Below are 21399 nucleotides of genomic sequence, written 5' to 3' on the forward strand. Positions count from 1 at the left end.
GCTCTCCCAATGCAAACGCAACAACATGGTTCTTGAATTGGTCGATTAATTAAATTCGCCAGACAAATCGTTTGATTAAAAGTTTCCAAACAAATTTTTAGAATCATTTGAATACCTTTTTTTAAATGTTCATGTCGAAAAATGAAAATCGTTACATTTTCTCTATACACGCGTACTGGTATTGCATAATGCAAATAAGCGACATTTCTTGCTTCATGTCAAGCTTTTTAATAAAAAAAAACGAGAGGAATGGTTCATATTATTAAATCGTTCTTTTCTAAGAAAGAGGATAAATCCGTTTTTTTTTTCATAATATTATATTGCTATTCACAAGCAAAGTATTTCAATTTTCTCGTTAATGAGGAAAGTTGTAACAATAATAATGATAATACTGGCAACTACGTCGACATTGTTGTCGTTAATAAGAAGAGCTTGGCTAATGATAATGTTGCAAGGAGCAGCATTATATAATGTTGACTTATATTCCCTTATATCATATTTAATATCTCCATATATATATACACCTATATTTTCCGCCTTTTACATCTCAGATATAAAATTGTTTAAATGGAAATTAAATTTTAAATGAAATTAAATATTGAATTCCGTTCTCGTTGCTTTTACCGTGAAAGGTATGCCATACCCTATAATACTACTTATAATTAATAAATAGCGCACTACGGAAAAAATAATTACTGTAAATATTCTTTTGCACTTTAATTATTACAAATAAAATGCCACGTTATTAATGTAATTATTTATTTTATTTGCAACAATAAGGAATATAAAGTATAAGATTTCTAAAAACTAATTTTTTTTTTAACGAGAGTGAAATTCTGAAAGTGCAATATATATAATTTCAATTAATTGATAATTAATGTAATTTGCCAATACATATATATGTGCACATATCATTATATCTATTTTACCGTGCAATTGAATCAACGTGAAATGCCGCTATTAATTCTAACGATTTCATTTGAATGGATTTAATATACATAGTGCAGAATAGTTTCATTCCAATTAATTTTACTCTCGAGATAAATAATTTAATACCGTTTCTCGTGTGTAAAGCTGTTTGAATAATGGAATTTAATATAACGGACTTTTTAAAGTATAACGATACAATCGCGATTCGGTTTTGAAAATTTGTCAAAGCGAACCGTCCGAGCAATGCGAATCTTAATCGCGCGATCTCTCGTTGTGTGACGGCCTTAAGGGTACGTTCACCCGTCGCAGATTCTCCTCCGTCCTCCAGCGGCCGAACAACAACCGCGTGCACGCGAATTCCGCGAGTTTTATTTAGAACATCGAATTATTCTAACGTGACGAGTGCGCCCGCGCGCTCGCGTAAACGGGAAAAAAATAGAGCGATAGAGAAAGCGCGACGTAGGCACGTCGTAAATCTGATAGGGAGAGGTCGTAACAAATCGCGCATTCGCATTTTCGCATGTAGACTCGATTCGGGATGAAAAATGACTCGAGATTATCTCGTCTCCCGAATCTCTCTACTTTTGAGACTAAACTTTTCTCCATCTAATTGTACGGCAGAGATAATGACACGCGTAATTGCTTTATGGAACGAATCAGAGCGAACGAGAGTCTGAGAATTTTAATTAAAATTTTGCACATCGGATAAAAATGCATACTTTTGCCTGCACCAAGCAGGCGAATTTAAAATTACGAAAATTGCAGAAGGAGCGGGTGCGCAGTGTTCTTTGAACTATTACAAAGTAACGAGGTAGGACGCGCGCGCTATCTCTTTTCGCGTTGGTAGGAAAGTAAAATCGTTGTTGCATCTGATAAAAGCCAGGCGGGTCGCGCACGCGCGGATACGTGCCCGTGCGTGTGTTCGGTGTGTATCGGACACACGTAAACAAGTCCGCTGCATTCCACGCGGACCGGCTGTACCTGCTGCATGTAATCACGCTCGAATAATTAATTAGCTTATTCTGTATTACTTCAACCAAGTTAAAAACGTCTCGCCGACTAAACTAATCGCAAAGAAATTTTTTCATTATAACTCAATATTTATCGAGTAGACAGGTACGGTTTACGTAAATCAGCGAGATAATAAAATATTATACATATTTTTTTATTGGGAATTTTATAATTAAATATTAACGGTCTTGCGTGTATAATTTAATCAACTTTTCTTGTCAAGAAACATTCTTGATTTTAAACTCGATTAACTATAGTTTCAGTAACTTCATAATGAAAATAGTTTTGATGCAACATTGATATACTGAAATAAATTGATAATGTATATACAATAGAGACAAGAAAATTAATGTATATAACGTCACTTTTCATTAAACTTATTTTTAAGTAATTGAATTATTACGATCGAATTATTTCATCATTATTAAACATTCATGAAGAAAGAGATTTGATCTTTCCAATTATATTTCTTGATTGAAAATTTATAAATATTCGCAGATTAATGAGGTTTTGTGTATATATATATATATATATATATATATATATATATATATGTATGTATATGTATAAATAAATGTTTACCGTAATTGGAATTTCTCATGACTTTATGCAAACTAATAGCGGTTACACGAAAATCAAGTTTCATGAAACGGATTCTCGCTGAGTTTGTGCCAACTTTCGATTGGCAACGCCGTGCAGTAAAAATAGAGAATGCAATGTAATCAACTTTGAATTGCAGAGTAAACAATTTCGATAAAATTTTAATTAAAAATCGAATCAATGAAATAATATTACGAAATAATATAAAAGTATTATTGCAACGGACGTCGATTGCGATAATACGTAGGTATAATTATTGGCTAATATAACAAGGTTCCGTTCCAATAATCAACTGTACCATGCGAATATGCACCTGCACTAACATTCTTGGTTCCAGATTAATATGTGTATATATATATATATATATATATATATATATATATATATATATATAGCAATTCAATAATTATAAAATAGTTTATTTTAGAATTATTTCGTCGATATATATTAAGATCTATTAAAGTTACAAAGATATATAATTGAAATATAATATTTGAAAAATCATTAGTATATCATTAAGAAATCATTAAAACATTCCTTTTTGTAAAACATAGTATTAATGGAAATATCCAAGTATATATTTAATTTTAAAAACAATAAAACATCAATAAAAGAGATAAGAAAATTATATTTATTATTTAGAATAATTAAATTATCGTGATGCAATTATAGAATATTTGATGAGTACACAATCAATTTATTTCATTCGAAATATGAAAATTTTTATGTATCTTTCTATTTAGAAAAAGTTAGTATAGTCGTGTTGAATTTTTTTATAGAATTTATTATATTTTCTCGATTGTTACAATCTACTGGGTAATTTTATGAAAATTCTTCCTACGTTGTAAAAGTAACCGAAAACCGGATTGCCAGCAGCTGTTGGACAAATATTTTGCTTCGATAGTCAAGATGAAGCAAAGTCCCCATCCCAACCGGGCTCATCAATCACGTCAATTACACACGACATGGTCGATTCGCGATAACATGCGTCTGCGCGCGCGCGCGCGCTCGAAAGAAAATGAAAGAGCAAAATAGATAAAGAAAAAGAGAAAGAGAGGGAAAATGTGCATATAGCAAAATAAAAAAAAATTAGTAAAGTAATTTGCAGCAATATCGCTTTCGAACTGGAGCAAGGGAAAAGCGCTACAATGACGCTGACTTGAGATAATGCTTTCTATCGTATTGTTCGACATAATTGTCGATGAGAAAACGTTCAGTTCCTTCTGGAGTAATTACGAGGAACAAAAGGGTCAAAAGTAGCAGCCACAGTTATGGGTTTCTATCTCTAATTCTCTCCCTCCCTCCCTCCTTCCCTCTCTCTCTCTCTCTCTTTCTCTCTTATTCACTTTCTTCCTCTTTTTATTATCTGAATATGGATTATATTCCAACAGTTGTTTTTCAAAAAAACAGGCTATTACGAACAATTTCTAAACTCGCACGCAAACTCGAAGACAATGACGAAGGGATATTTTGCTATTGGCCTTCATAATGTTCCCATCAAAGAACAATCCATGCACCCTCGACTCTTTTTTTCCTCGTGTATTATACGAATGAGAGAAACAATATTTCTTTTCGCTATAAATCGATTTATTGCCCCGACCATGAACTAAATGCGTATCGATCGTTTCAAAAGTATAGCAAAATTTTATTTCGCGATTTCGAATAAAAAAGGAAATATAAAGAGATGAATAAAAGGAAATGAACAGAGAATTAAATTTATGAAAAATAGAACTATCATATTGAAAGAATCCATCTCGCGCATTTATGTGTAGCTAATAGATAAAAGTGAAAAGAGAGAATGACAGAGATGGCGATTCCGAAGACGGATACTGATTACACAGTCGACTTTGACTGCCCCTTCCGAAATAATCGGCCTGCAAACAGTGAAAATGACGAGCAAAGGGGTGCGCTTAATTGACGATGTCTCAATGGAACAACAGGGCAGGAAACGTGACGACCCCAAAAGCCACCCTAACAGCAGACGAGGGGTTAGCGTATCCTTTCAGACCTCGAAGTGGCTTTAAGGCCATACCAATATTTCACAAGTTTCGTTTGCCCGACCTTTCCTCTTACTATGCGCCCCGGGGCGTTCAACGTATTTCCGCATATTTGAATAATGCCTCTTTCGTGATTTGCGTGATTCGTTTGATTTAATCTCGTGCATGAAAATAGTTACATCGATGCGCCATGTTGTGATTATATGATAATTTCGATTACATTAAGTTGGCCAAATTAATCATACATACGATATATTCAATGTGTATACTTCAATTATATATACGTATATATATGTATAAGAATATTTAAATTTATATTAACAAAATAAATAGCTTTTTTGTGCATATGGAAATATATACGTATATTTTCTGTCTTTTTTTTAAATGGAAAAAATGGATATATTTGGTTGCGAAAATAGCAAATGATTTTCTATTTATCATTGAAATACTAGTAAACTAAAAAAACATCAAGAAGAACACAGAGAAGAAAATGATAAGGCCAAAGTATCATACGATACGTTCATTATCGACGCGATGGTCGGCAAAAGAGAAATTGCCGTGATCGTAAAGTTCACGCGCGTTACAACAATAAAGCATAATAAAATAGTTTAGCAGATATTATTTAGATAAAGAATTTATTTTCAAACTGCATTAATTATAAATCCATATATTTTAAAAATAAAGTTTATGTATTACAAAGTTATACCTATATAATTTTATAGCTATATAAATTACGTTATTAGATTGGAAAGCTCACGAAGGAAATCTTGTAATACATAATCTTTATTTATTAAAAATATGAGAAATTAATATAATTTGAACTATAAACTTTTCAAATGAGAATTAGCACAGTAATTAAATAACATCTCATTAAAATAATATATTCGCTGTTTGCTTTACGACCGTATATTAAAATCCGCCAAAAGTCCAGTCTCCGGTCATTTCCAGATAATCTTTATTTATTAAAAATATGAGAAATTAATATAATTTGAACTATAAACTTTTCAAATGAGAATTAGCACAGTAATTAAGTAACATCTCATTAAAGTGATATATTTGCTGTTTGTTTTACGACCGTATATTAAAATCCGCCAAAAGTCTAGTCCCCGTTCATTTCCAGATATCTTTAAGATAACTCACCTCTCCGTGCGTATCCCTCCTTCCGTCCGGTGTGTTCTCAGGTAAGAAATAAAGCCGTAAAGACGCCAAAGGCTGATTCGGTCCACGACTGTCCATCCACAGCAGCTGAAGTTCCCCGATGCTGACGAGATCGGCATCGCTCCACAATTTCGTTAGGAAGAAACTGCCGAGACGAAGAACACGGCCGTTACCTATCCTTACCGCTTTATAAAATGTGTAAGGGCCATGGCTGAAGCAAGCACCGCCCAATAACTGAAAGCATAAAAAATAATTTATAAAAACCTATACTTGACTTGTGTGTTCATTTTCTAAAAAAGAAAAAAAACCGTATTATATGATGGAAAAAAGAATGTCACGTAAAATATGTTCTCGCTCTCTATATAATTTCCGTGCAATATTGCTTCTAATAATACGCTTGCGGCACATACGCCATTTAATAGTTATTCTCGTATCATTATTAATATTATAATTAACATACATTAATGCTTAATGAGAAATGCGTTTGAATATTACAATGTATTACGCTGCAATATTAATCGGTATTAATGATAAACAGATTGCATATTTATATTAAAATAAAATGGATTAACGTGGCAAAGAGCATATTTTTGTACGCCGGCAATTTGAGCAATTTAATTAAAGATTATTCGATTGAGAGAGAACACATTTTTTGAAGCCGGCGAAAACTCGTTCAAGTCGGCTTTTAAAATATCATCTCCCCGGATACGACTACCGCGAAAGATTCGTGGCGGTGGCAGGGGATGATCCCACAGAAAAGCGGAGGGTTACGCCTCCCTAGAGAGTATTTGCAGTGCGAAGCACAAAGCACATGCACATTCGCACCATTACACATGCGTGTCTACGCACATGAGTAACGCGAGATAAACCAATGTAAAATGAGAAGGAAATCTTTGTGTTAAAAGTGGCACGTCGATTTTTGACTCGTGAAATGGACGCGATTAAAATCGATAAAGCGTGACTAATTCGTGACCGCGAATAATAAAGGCTAAACGCGCGCGTGAAAAATTAATTAATTGCCATCAGGATAAGAGAATATCCGATAAGGACGAAAATCTCTCGCTTAATGAAAAGAACGCAAAGTTTAATCTGTGTTTTTCATAAAAGAAAAGAAAACGATAAATAAGTAATGAAAAAAAAAAAACTTTTACGAATGGTACAAGTGACGTTGATTTTACATCGTAGTTTTCTCTCCTCGTTGCCCTAGAAAAACTATTTATTATTCAATGAGAAAAATGTTTATTATCCGGCTCCTGAAAAAAATTCCGCAAACGAAAGAGCAAACGAACCGTGCACGCGGCGCGTACAGTCCCTCGCATAATTCTCGATTGATCTTTTATGCGATTTATGTTCGAATCTTTTACGTCTTTACGTCTCTTTTCTTTCTGTTAACAATAAGATTCGAACTGTGTCAACACAGGTAATTAAAAAAACACGCGAGAGCAGTCACACCGGTTCTATGAGATAGTTGAATGCGAGAATTCTCGCGTACATGCTTATGAATGTATCGATGTGTGTATCATTCCACATACATATCAATCAGCAGAAATCATTCTGTATTGTCAATGCAAATTCTCCGAAGATAACTTGTTCCAATTGCCGAAATTTTTGATAATATTCTACAGCGAAATTAATCACATTTTTATATAATTTCGTCGCTTTTACACGAGTTTGCAAAGAAGATGTAAATGCCATTTGTCTCTCTCATTTTTTTTCATATATTTTTCAATATATTGCGGCTACAAATATTAAATACCATGGTATATGGAACAATAAATGAAATGTATGAAAATATATTACGCGAATTTCTTCGCGGTCGCAGAAAAAGGATTGTTTTCGTAATTCAAAACACTCGATGAGAGAGGAAAAACACGATGAGAGATCCGCTCCCACTTATGACGCGGACTGTACGGGCGTCTGCTGCTTTGCAGCGGAAACTTGTCCATTACTCCCTTTGCTTTATTTATCCGGGCGAAATTTCAAATGGATCGGATTTGGACGTAAAAGAGACAGGCGCGCAAAGATCGATGCTCGAGAATATTCGCGTAAAATACTGGACATTTTTACTCAAGTCAATAAAATTCTCTCCTTTGATTTATTGTTTTATATCGTAACGCGTTTGTGTGAGAGAGAAAGAGAGAGAGGACACACAGTTTGACAATGTATCGACAATGTATTGATTTCATGGAGAAAGATGATTCCGAAAGGCTCATCTCGAATAACAAGGTCCTTTAATTGTCGATTAAATGAATTCGATATTGGGTCATGTTGGTCGCACGCCCGCGCACGGGTCAGCCAATCGAAACGTTTGTCGAGAACGAGCGAGTCTCGAGTATGCTTCGATATGCAAAATTGTCGCTAAGTCGCTCATTACTGCGCAGATCGACAAGCGAGCGACGTCGACGTCGCCTCGCGCTATCAATCGAGCCCACGTTACATAATTGAATCAATAATGGCATCGGAACGACCGCTCTGTGGAATGAGCACCGCTGCCATAACTATTTCCAATGTTTTAAAAGTACAGTCGCGGCCAAGAGTTTGTTCGATCTGCCGCGAAAGACGAGCGGGCGAAAGATCAGCCGGCGATGGTATTTATAGCAGTTAATCTCGTTTCTCCGCCACTCTGCATCGCACGCGAAACTTAGTCGTCATTGATATCGCTATTGCATCTTTACCGCGCTCTTTTATCAACACGGACAAGTGCATCGGTGCGAGACGCGTGCACGCATCCCCCCCTCCTCCATACCTACACCACACATCCACACTTCCGCATATATATATATATATATATATATATATATATATATATATATAATAACATACTATACATATATTCTACATGAAACAACAAAATTGGACGTTTATGTTGCACTAAGGATAAATAAACATTGTTCTATAATTTTTGTAATTTAAATTTGTTCCACGAAATCTAGGTTAATAATAATAATAATAATATTATAATAATAATATTAATATAATAATAATAATAATAATAATAATAATAATAATAATAATAGTAATAATAATAATAATAATAATAATAATAGTAATAATATTAATAATAATAATAATAATAATAATAATAATAATAATAATAATAATAATAATAATGAAGAAAACGAAGCAAAAGAGGCATGGACTTGTTTTATCTCTTTAAAAATGTAGATAACTAAAAAAAGAAAAAAAATATATCGAGTATAAAGTTATTCGAGAAATTCTTGTTCGCCACTAGGTATACGACGCGCGCGCAAAGATAATTGTTATCTTTCTTAATAATGCGTTATCCGTCGAGAATATACCGTAACATTACGCTCGGAACTTCTGCAGCTTTATATAATGATCGTTGTCTGTTTTCCTCTTGCAATAGAAACACTCGCTAAAACGGTCGAAAGGGGGAAAGAGAAGCGAGGGAAGAGGAGAAGAAGGAGGAGAAGGAGACGACGAGAATCAGAGGGAGAGAGAGCGAAAAAAATGCGTCACGTAACATTTTAAGGCCACTGAGTAGAATAATATATATATACATATATAGATGTATGTGTGTGTGTATATATATGATATATAGTTTTCTATTTTTCTTTTCAGTAAATGTTCATGTTTATATTTTTCTCAGTTATATGAATATCAAAAATCCATTCACGTGGAAAAACAATCATTATATTGCCCCATTATACTGCATACAATATTAACCAAATCCGAGAAAGGAGAATATAAATTCTATTAATATTTATAATTCCAGTAATATTTCAAAATATTTGAATAAATTAATATTCATAGAGCGTGTGTTTTGTATATCTTTCTTCAAAATATTTTGTTCGTATTTATTCAAAATACGGAAAAAACATCAAAAAAACGATCTTTAAATAAGAATTTAAATAAGAATCGATTATATCTAAAAAAATTATGTTGCATAGAATTTTTTGAGACTATTATGCGCGTCTCAAAGGTCAATGCTATTTCTTTCTTTGTCTCTATTTCTTTAAAACAATGATTGTATTTTTCTTCTATTTTTTTCGAAATACAAGAATGCGTGCTAAAAAAATCAAAAATCAAAATACGAAATTAATCAAACATATAAATACCTACAGTCGTGAATATTATACATATTCAAAGATCCATTGCTATGCCGATGCGTTCGTCGATTAGAAAAGATACGAAAATGTTGAATAGTCTCACCATATCGCTTACGCAGCATTTCATTGTACATGCGACATTGTATTCATTAAACATGCAAAAAGAATGGGCGGACGGCGAAGAGAGTAGAAAGGCGGTGCGCGAAATTAGTAAATGCAAACGACTAGAATAATGCGAATAAATCACTGTTGATAGCTCTTAATAGTACCGTACTAATGGTTTTTATATAATAGCTCTGCCGGAAATATAACGAATGATATATGGCAATCGTCTCATTATCGAGAGAAGGCGCGGATATAAACGGCGATAATTGAAATATTTTTATCGGCCACAGAAGCGCGGTCATGAACAAAGGAAAGAAAACAAATGAAATCGCGCAATACCAACGATTACAAATTACAATCGCAGCACTGTACCATGCGATTTCGAATCTCGTGAGGAGCCCCGCCGCGATCGGAAAATCGCCAAACGTCAAATATTTAAAATCCCACGTCAACTGACATTTGAGATGCTTGTGATTGCGAAACGCAACGTTTGCATTATATAATTAACCTTTCTCTCTCTCTCTCTCTCTCTCTCTCTCTCTCTCTTTCTCTCTCTCTCTTTCTCTCTCAGCGTGCGGGAATCGGATAGCTCTTCGTTCATATCTCGAGTAAAGAGATCTCGCACGCGCGCGACGGGTCAGTGAGGAAAAAACGCTGCCGCGCACCCAGGGGATCGAAAAAAGGACGGGATATAGGGCAATGCACCCCATCCCTCCGCTCATTCCCTCCCTCCTCTCCTCGGTCATTGTATATCCTCACCGCGTGTAATCGCATATATACGAAGCTGTCCGCCGCCAAGCCACCGTCCCTCTCGATCTCCCTTTTCTATTTTCCCTCCTTGTTACTGTGTCTATATTCCTGCCCATCTGTCTCTCTTTCCGATGATATTCCTCTAGAAACTCGTCGCGCTGTCTCGCTCGCGCTCGCGCGTCGCTTCCTCACCGCTCGACTTCTCTCTTCCTCTAGAGGCGAATGAGTTTTACTAACCGCTTTAAAGCGTTCGTCACACATCGCATGAATCACCGCGGCCGAAAGATTAAGAAACACTCGAAGATTCAATGACGTTGCATTGTTAATAATGAGATTCGAGAATCCAACAAATGGAAAGCGAAGGAGCTCGCTGTCGTTCGACGACAATGCTCAATTATTCGTTTATTCTCCGTCGTGACGTCATTCTGCGCGTGAAAGGGAGAATGACATATTTTTTTAAACAATTCAGTTTTATAATCCCTAAATTTTACCGAAAGTAATGATAAGATATGTCGCAACGGAATAAAAATACGAAAATATTAATTACACATTGATTAGATATGCAGCCGTTTTTTACGACATTGAAATTAAGTACTCCTATTAACGCGAGCGATATATTTCATCGGGGATATAATATTTCATTTACGTTTACGTCCGTCCGAATGAAATTCCGTCTCATAAATTAACATAACGAGTGAAAAGTAAGCTTGGAACGATGCGCGCGATGCGCTCCACTTTTGTCTCATTTTCCGAAATGAAGATGGTGGATATATCTCGACGCCAGTTTTTAATTAAAAACTGTATCGTGTGAGCGGACCTTTAACTCGCGTTGCACGTGCACACACGTCGACGCGGAGGGTCCCGTACATGTTCTCCTCCCGTGTGCGTGTGGTGGCCACCGCCGCGCGCGCGTACATGAGAGCGAGAGTAACACACACGCACGCACACACACACACGCGCGCGCGCGCGGGTGCACGCGCACAGCTAGCCGACCTAATATACATGGAATTTGACTCAGGTACGTCACGCATACATACGCGGATGAATCAACGGATAGGCACACTTGACTCATCAACGCATATCACCTCACAAAGCCGCTCGTGCGCGCACGAGGACATTTAAAGATCTCATTTTGGCGAATACGCTGCCGTGTATCGTGTCGAAAATGAAGTTTATCGATGTATATATAGGATAGTTTCGTAAATAAATATCCCTCTCGTACGCTCTAGATTTTTACTTATCCGTATTTGTTACCGATCTATATCTTATCCCTCTTGTGCGTGCTACGAATCAATTACGCGCGGTCGAACGATGTTCTGCAAAGAAACCCTACATTAGATATTCCGAGCGAGTAAGGCACATATCAAGAAGATAGGGAGCGAATGCAGTAATGTATAATACGATATTAATAATAAATGTAACATATGTTTGCGGAAAGTGTATGCGCTTGTCGCACGGAAATTTGAATAAATATTATATTTAAATTCACACAGAGAATTAAATTAAATTTCGTAAATTCGTATGCTGTAGATATGCAAATTGTATTATGGCTCAAAAGATTTTAATAAAAATTAATGATGCATTTTTCTGATTATATTTAGCTATTTTAAACTACATAATGTAGGAACCTCTCTCCCTCTCTCTCTCTCTCTCTCTAGTACATTCAAAAATCGATTGTGTGAAGCCAGCAAACACATTTCGTCAATGTATATTTTATCGGGACGTGTGTATCTAGTTCTTGTGTCAATCGATAAACCAAATTATTCATTGAACATGCTGCATAATAAATAAGTCATTTATCGATAACAAATGGACTCTCATACTTCATCTTTGAATTGGAAAAATAAACAAAGATAGAAATCGAACATTAAAAGAAATAATTATTTCGGAACAACAGATATAAAAGATTATATATATATATATATATATATATATATATATATATATATATATATATTACAATATTATATTATATTTCCTACAATTGTTAAAATGAGCGCAACTGAAAACTGATTCGTTGAAGGCTGCCAGGGACGTGTAATATTCGTGTTCATCAAGTATAAGGTGTACAGGGTGTCTCAAATTTCCTTAAATTCCTTTTCATCTACAGATTTCTTAAATTGAAATTAGTATTTGATAAAAATTTTGAACGTCGTATTCTTGTGTCAATTTTGATATACACCTTTAAGACAAATCTTGGAATTAATATTTTGTTAAAGTTATTATTACAAAATCTGCTTGCATCGATATAATTACAATTTTCTATAAATTTTCATTTCTCATAATTCAAAAGCACATGTATTTAAATGTCAATCTATTCCTATTATTTTTTCATAGTGATTTTAATCAAATAATTAAATTATTAATGTTTAATAAATATATATTAAATATATATTAAATATATATTTGTAAAAGATATATATTAATAAAAACAATTATTGAATTTTACACAAGCAAATTGAAAATCATTTTCATTTTGTTCTATATCAAAGAGTTGAAGAAAGATTTATTGAAAAATGCTCAAAGGATTCGCGCATGAAAAAGAAGAACGCGCGAGAACACGGTGTATATCGTGCCTTTCAAAAGCACGCGTTGCGCTCGCACTATTCGTTTTCTTGCCGACCGTATCGTCGTCCCTCTTCCTGCCTCCTTTCCTTCCGTTCTTTCTCGTTTCCCCGCTAAAGCCCCTTGGCATCGTTCTCATCGAGTTATTATTACACAGCATAGGGTCACTATCGTCGTTACTCTCGCGGAAGGTTCTCATTCGTGAAAGACGCGTCGCGTCGATCGGCAATAAAAGATATCCGAGCTTCGGCAAATAAATCGGTCCATTCCTTCCCCGCGCACGAGAGAGAGAGAGAGAAAGATCTTCATTTTGCAGATCAAAAGTCACCTTGACAACGGCATCTAAAATAAAACCGGTTCTTGATGTGTATGGATTCCTATTTTGGTCAAGGGATCCTTAATCAATGTTTATTTCCACATTTATCAGATATAGAAAAAATGCAACATCATTATGCGTAGCATTATCAGGACGTAGATTACCGCCTGCTGATTATCTATATATTACAGACGATAAGTGTATGATAAATAGGCTTAATAAGCCTGTTCTCAATAAACTAACTTAAATATGTGTAATTAAGCGTGGGCAGGAAAATATTATCTATTAGAAAAAAAAAACAAGTTACTTTTCAAAAACATTCGCTTTTTTAATTTATTTGTCGCAAATGTATTTTATATTAAATTTTTCTCTTCGTTTGCAAAACGAAAATAACATTTCATAAAATATCATTTTATATTTTGGAAAATTGTTGCATTTTCAATTTGCATGTTCTTTACGTTCGCACTTGTAAAATATTTAATAAAAGCGGACAAACAGCGTTTCATTTACGTAACACTCGCTTTAACGATATTACACGTGATAGCGTTTGCTACGAGTCTGAATAAACTGAACAATTAATGCGATTCGAAAAAAAGAATTATTATTATTATTTGTTTGTTTTTTTACAAAAAAAACGAATCAGTCAATATGTTCACATTGAAATATAAATACGAACGTCAAAATTTTAAGAATCACACAAAAAGTTTATAAAATAAAGTATTAAACATACGCATAAAAGAGAAGCACTAATGTATAAATTTGTGAAAAATAATTTGCACCTTTGTCACAGGGGGATAATCGTGGAAACGCATAAAAACACATATTACGTACAAACATTTACCGGAGTCTATCCGGTATCACGCTCCCTCGCATCATTCCTGGAATTTTTGAGTGATTCCCAACCAAGGTTTCACGTTTCCAGGACGAGAGATTTTTCAAGTCGCATATGGTAACCGTCAATGTTACAAAGCGGCTTCGTCGTGTCAGCTCCGCGAGTACGTAAATCGTGAATTGCTGTCTTCATTAAAGTTTATGACGTCATGTGAACGACCTACGCCTATGAAACTAATTGCAGGGCGGAATTTCAAAAATTATGCCATTTTCCCTTTATTGTGGCAGCAGCATCAACCAAGAGAAAGAGAATAATGTCGTAATCAGTATGGCATTAGCCGCGCGAAATTGTCAACGCCGAAGAACGTGACGAAAGGATTTTATTATTCGCTTGCGTACATTCCAATCTTACATACAACGAAAATAACGATAAGATACCAAAAGTACAGGTGCGCGCCAAAATAACAAGAATCGTGATTATTTATCACGATTACCGAGCAATCGGTTGAGAGATCGGTGAAAAATTTCGATTATTTTAAATATTGTAAAAAAGGAAAAATTAGCGTCACACAGCAACGGTGTGTTTATGCGTCAACGCAAACAGCAGGAAAAAAACGAAAATAAAAAAAAATTATTACAGATTATTTTCTCGTGCGTCGGAAAGAAATCTGAAATTATAATACTTTTAATACCCCCACTACCGAGTACACGACGCTATCTCATCCGAGTCATTTTTGCATTTACATGCAGTTTCGCGCCGATAATGCAATGCGCTATTGCAGTCACGATTTCCCAATCGCGCACGGTCGGGGAAGTGAATGTGCGGAGAAAGGAGGAGGGATGTGTATTGTCGATTTAGGTACCGTGTGTGCGTGTGGGACACGAGGGGGCAAAGGGGAAGAAAAGGCAGAGAGAATATGTCGCACACGAGCTACGCATGCGCACGCATACACAGAGCCACGCACGATATACGTGTTATATAGATCCGATATCGCATTATTATTAAATTCTAACGTAAAGAATGAAAAAACATTATTGAACGGGGGACCGCTCGTAAACGTTCGACATCGACCGCATTTATTCTCTTTTATGTCGCGTAATTGCGAAATTAGATTAGATGCTGTGTCGCCGCAAAAATTAACAAACATACGCGATGTACACACGACCAATTGTAATCGCTATTGGGGCGATTATACGATATTTAGAGGCGGAAGAAAGAGAGATATCTTTCCGCTATTTTTTTTTCCATTTTTCTTCCTCGAATCTACTCGCTCTCTTACGAGACCTCGCGTATAAAAAACGCGCGTATAAACTCGGCGCGTTGAAGAATTTTATAAATTTAAAATACGCTTTACTCAAATCACGAGCCTCGACTTGAATTAATCCATGCTATTAAAGGTAATGCTGTTGAACAACACTCTCGAAATAATGTTACCGCATAATATAAAAGAGAGAGAGGGAGAGAGAGAAAGAGAGACGGAAACTTGTAAAAAAATTTAAAAGAAATGTAATTTTATATATATTTAATGCATTTTGGTAGTTTCATTTGCTGCGTCGTTTAATTTATATTATACTTGGTTATTTTTCATTCTGTTTCTCCGCGAAGAGATTAATCTCGTCCCGCGCCATCCCCACGCGCTCCCCACCCTCTCTCGAGAGGAAAGGGAGGGGAGAAGCCTTCCCCCTCTTTCCCTTGCCACTTCCCGGTCCGGGTCGACTCTTTCCGAGCATCTTTCCTCTCACCTACCCGCTCCATCGACTGGATTCAATTCACTTTTCTCCAAAGAGTAACTCTCGCTGAGCGACTTCTCGCTTCGTTTATTTACTTCTTCCGGCTTGTGCTACGCGTTTCCGAATATGAGCAAAGTCGCATTCAATAATAAGCGAGATTGTGATATCAAAATCTACGATAATCTAAAGTATATTTTCTAAAATACACGTACACTGTAAATGTTTGCGTTACGAGTTTATTTATCTCTGCGTCTCGTATAATTCTTTCGAATTAAAATATATTCGAAAAATAAAATTATTTTTGCACATATTAATGTATAGCAAAATTAAAAAAATTAATGTTTTAAATGATTCAAAATATAAAGTTATATATAATAGTTGTACAAAATTTGTTATATAATAAAATGCATTACACATTCCAATAAATATCAATATTAATTAATTAATGTATAGCAAAATTTAAAAAATTAATGTTTTAAATGATTCAAAATATAAAATTATATATAATAGTTGTACAAAATTTGTTATATAATAAAATGCATTACACATTCCAATAAATATCAATATTAATTAATTAATGTATAGCAAAATTTAAAAAATTAATGTTTTAAATGATTCAAAATATAAAGTTATATATAATAGTTGTAAAAAATTTGTTGTATAAAATGCATTATATATTCCAATAAATATCAATGTTTAAATAATATAAAGAGTCACAATACGCAATATATATTTATGCAATGTAGCCTGAGGAGATTTAGATAAAGATTTAAAAAATAATATTGTACACATACGTAGAATTTTGAAATAAACTGAATATTGGAGAATATTTTTTTAGTAGAAAATATCTCGAAAAGAAAATGTAGAAAGTTTGTATACGAGTATTGTGTGAATAGAAAAGAAACGAAGGGAGGAGAAAATGCGAACACGAAGGGAGCGTCAGAGACAAAAAGCTGATCCATACATAGTAACTATATACGTGCATTTCAGACGACACCCTAGGGATGCCGCGTTAAACAAACTGATACTCAAAAAGCAAACGGTTTGACAATTCGAAGACGAGGTAATTCGACGACGCAAATGCGTGCAAAAATCACGAATCTCTCTGCGGAGGCATTTCTTTTACGTCATATGAGTCAAATTTAGAGCATAATTTAAACAAGTGTATAAAGAGAATTTCTAATATCAAAAGCGTATAAATGCATCGATTTTGAAGACGAGCAGATCTTTTAATTAAACGCACGATGCTTGTGTCTTTCTACACCATACAACCAATTGAAGGATAACGATATTTGTGCAGCGAGTTAACATATTCTTAGCCAACGGTGTACAAATATGCAAACTATGCCGAATGCATTTTGTTCCGTCGGTTGTCAACGTCGATAATGCATTCGGGGAATCGCGGGATTGTGTGTACACCCAGTTTCTATTAAGCCGAAGAAATAACGTGAGTTATACACTCGTGACCTCTCCACCCTTTCTCCGTGAATGTTATGGCGACGCGAGAGCGGAGGAGAGCGATTTCACCCTCTCCCTCCCCCTCATCTTAGAGTAGAGATGTGTATGCCGATTGTATCTCATCGCGTCGCCGTATTCACGGGACGTATGCACGCGTGCATACGCGTAAGAACGAGTCGATGCATACGTAAATATGCGTAGATACACATGTATGTGCGCGCGCGCGCGCGCGCGACATATCTCGCGCGAAAGAAGAGAAACAGCTAATGTTTATATTACATTTCGCAAAAGCGACACGATCGATAAAAACCTCCCCTCCTTCTCTTTATTTTTCCCTTCGAGGATATTGCGTATTATTTTTCAGAGTAGTTCAATTTACCGTTCCCTCTCTTTCTCTCTCTTCTTTCTCCTCCTTTTTTTAATAATAAACGACGGATATTTTATCACATACTTTTTTGTTTGCTCGTCGTTTCGCCGGTATCGAAGATAGGAGTAGGCGATCGATAGAATGCGCGTGAATGGCGGATAGGAATTTTCGGAGGCACGCAATAACGCAATGCGATCGAACATTTTCTCGAAAATACAAATCCTTGCTTTGTATTCCATTGCGCGGCGTCAAACAATTACCATAACTTGTCATGAGCCTGTAGCAAATACGTTATCGCCGGTTATCCGGTTTATCCGATACATCGAGGTGAACAAATAATTTTTTATATACGATAATTAAATAAAATGCGGCGAAAAATATAAATATCGTTATCAAAAGTAACAAAGTATATTGGTTTCATCGCTCTCGACAAAATTCCCCTTCGTGTCTACGTGATTAAATATCTATGAAAAGATAACAGGCCGTTTTCATGATTTTATAAATCAGTATTATTATAAATCACCAGCAATATGCGTGTATAAAGTTGCAGCGCACGGTATAATTTATCGCTCGATATAAATTTCATTGAAAAAGTTTGGAAGCGACAGTGACGCATCGGGCAACATTACATTACATTATCATTATTTTTAAGCAAACGACTCTTCTGCTGTATCAAGAATATAAATCTATTCTCAATTTGACGTCAAATCCAATAAATCGGTTGACTAGTGTTGCGCGCTCGTTTCTACTCAAATATCGATTTTTTGCACAGTGTTTGTATGCATATTATTGATATCAAAGCATCAATGTCTCCAAGAGATGTCCGAAAGAAAACACAAGTTTCGTCACTCGCGATAACGCGTAATCACGAATCGTGAATCCAAAAATGGCATATCGATAAAATAAAAATTTGATTTTATTTATCGGAAAATATATTATTTAAAAACATTACATTACGATAAAGAGCATGCATTACAATCTCTAACACAATCGGCATGTAACCCGTCGTTTAAGTAGAACCGGTTTCTCTCCATCACGAAGACGGAAGTGAGAATCGAGGAGAAAAGTTCGCGGTCAAACATTCTGGGATTCGTCTTCTGAATTATTTGCTAAAGATCTCACCGTGCGAATTTCGATTCTACTGACAAAACGCCGGCTATAGAAGATACAAAAGAAGCAAAGACACACAATTCTGGTAGACAGTCTGCCTTTTCGGAGAAGCTTGGTACAATAATAGAATGCATTTTCCATTTGTCCAATTCCCAACAGTAATTACATCGGGCCTTTCTATCGGCTTTGCCACCGTGTGTTACCTCCGTCTCTCTTCCCTCTTCATCCGTTCTCACTCCTCTCGCCTTCGTCCCGCCTCTATCCCGAGCGTCGTCGTCAAAGCAAAAATTGCTTCTGTACACATTTACGGTGAATTCTCGCACTCTTGGCTCGCTTGCGAGACTTCTTATAAAAATACAGATTTTTTTTCGAATGCCCATAGAAAAATTACATTTTCGAGACTCGCGAAAGTGGGACGTTTATAATTATAATTATGTTAACGCGATGAAGCGACATGAAGCGAGAATTGTGAATGAAAATTTAATGAAGATTAGTACGAGAAAGATGTACTATTTAACAAGCAACGGAAGTGACACTTACATCGTTGCGCGACATATCGATTTTAGTGGCACGCGCGCGGGGCTCGTCTTCGTTGATTCCCCCTCACAAACGAGATGCTTTTAAACAATTTTCTCACTTGACCCGATTCGGCGAGGCTTCGGGCAATTCTTTACGGGGAAGAAACACTTTGGAAATGAATAAGAAAAACAGCGAGACGGATAGAATCGGGGTATTGTCGCGATTACAATGCACGGTCGGTCGACTGTAGAGTAATTTTGTAATTGTATGCAAATCCGGGAAGCTTGAAATTATTCAATCCAGCTGCACGAAGTCTCGCTGGGCTTCGTTTCCATAATTATATTAACAAGATAGACAAAGCTGCTCTAAACAATTTATTCAATCATTTTATAGCGGATGATTGAAGAATCTCGCAATTATGCGACGTTATAAATATTCAACAAAAATATATTTTCAAAACGTTGCAATTTCTTTAAAAAACTGTAACACGCGAATGCATTTTTTCAGTGCTTTATATTATTAAAACTTTTATTATTTTGCTTGCATTACAACGAATACTGGATATTCGTTTTAAATTATTATAACATTTTTTTAATTTTCTTTTTCTCAAGCGATTTTATCCCTCTCTTTTATGTGTATAATTCTTAAGATGATAAATGGTTTCGGTTTTTTTTTCTATAGTAAAGATATATGTATCTCTTAGGAACTAATGGACGCTAGAGACTATAGACTAGAAACTCTTGAGTATTTATTTATCAGAGTTTATTGTCCGTTTAAATAACACAAGAAAGCTTTTTCATACTACTCATGATATATGGTTTTCTTGAAATATTCAAAACTTTAATTTTATATTTTTATCGTAAATCTTTCTCATTAAATACATGCACACGAAACATGTAATATATTTCATACAAAATAAATATATTTGAAATTAATTTTTCTCTTTAAGCAATAATATTTGTAATGTGAAAATAGATAATATGTTCTTTTCAGAGAAAATTGATCATATCTGATAAAACTGAATCGATGAAAAAAATGGTTTTTATATATTGTGGGTAAACAAACAGAAATTTCCGGTACTCGAACATTGACGTGTTCGATGAACGCGGAATTAATCTGTTTTCCTGGAAAGCCACTCGTCACATTCTCACTCCACCAATTAAATATCACACAGTCGTTCGTGAAAATGGAATCAGATAATGGTACAATGTCGCAGGATCGATACCGCGTAATCAGAACATAACGTGATATTCTCCTCGATCGGTTTTCGTAGCTAATCCCTTCAATGGAAAACGTATTCGTTTCGACACTTCTCGATCTTGAATAGTTTTAAAAATATTATTTAGACGTTCGACACATTTGGTTATCTATGAGTGTTAAAATTCTTTCCGATCACTGTGTTCTAATCATTTTATAAATCTATGAATTATTGTGGATATCATAGCGTCAAAATATTTAAATAGAAAGCTAGAGAAATTTACTGCAATTTACTGCGATTTTGAATTTTACAACCATTACTTTTTGCCCGGTATATACAGACTCTTCATTCTTTTACGATTACCTGCCAGATCGCGTGGGAACATGTTGAAGAAGAACAAAAGGGAAGGAAGAGAGAAACTGAAAGCCCAATGGAGGAGCCCGATGAGAGAGGGACAACAATGTAACGTTTAAATGGCATGTATTAAATTCGGTCATCAAATATGAGTCACGTTTTCTTCGCATCGGTGCGTTACATTCTACAAATAAAAGAGTTAAAGAGCACAGTGATTTTTTTATGAAAATCTTAATAATTTATACGATATATAAATCTCAGAAACTGATTCACTTCATTTTTAAATTTTCTAATTTTAGTGTCAAAGTAATTACTTTTTCCGATATTAA

At 35.1% G+C, this 21399-nt stretch overlaps 1 protein-coding gene across 3 annotated transcripts in view; it reads right to left on the reverse strand.

Annotated features, from left to right (window-relative positions):
• Positions 1-21399, reverse strand: part of LOC145970277 (uncharacterized) — a 130967-nt gene that overhangs the window by 100336 nt on the left and 9232 nt on the right. For 2 of the 3 annotated variants that reach the window (XM_083096887.1, XM_083096880.1), the window contains exon 2: positions 5679-5930. In XM_083096887.1, coding sequence (XP_082953013.1) covers positions 5679-5930 — 252 coding nt within the window. Of the gene's footprint in view, positions 1-5678; positions 5931-8995; positions 9074-21399 lie in introns of those variants that run through there. The other variant, XM_083096897.1, reaches the window with a different exon arrangement.

Source organism: Camponotus vicinus, unplaced genomic scaffold, assembly GCF_025532165.1.
Source record: "Camponotus vicinus isolate PSW18456_S1 unplaced genomic scaffold, iyCamVici1.0 SCAF_1, whole genome shotgun sequence".
Taxonomy (NCBI): Eukaryota; Metazoa; Arthropoda; class Insecta; order Hymenoptera; family Formicidae; genus Camponotus; species Camponotus vicinus.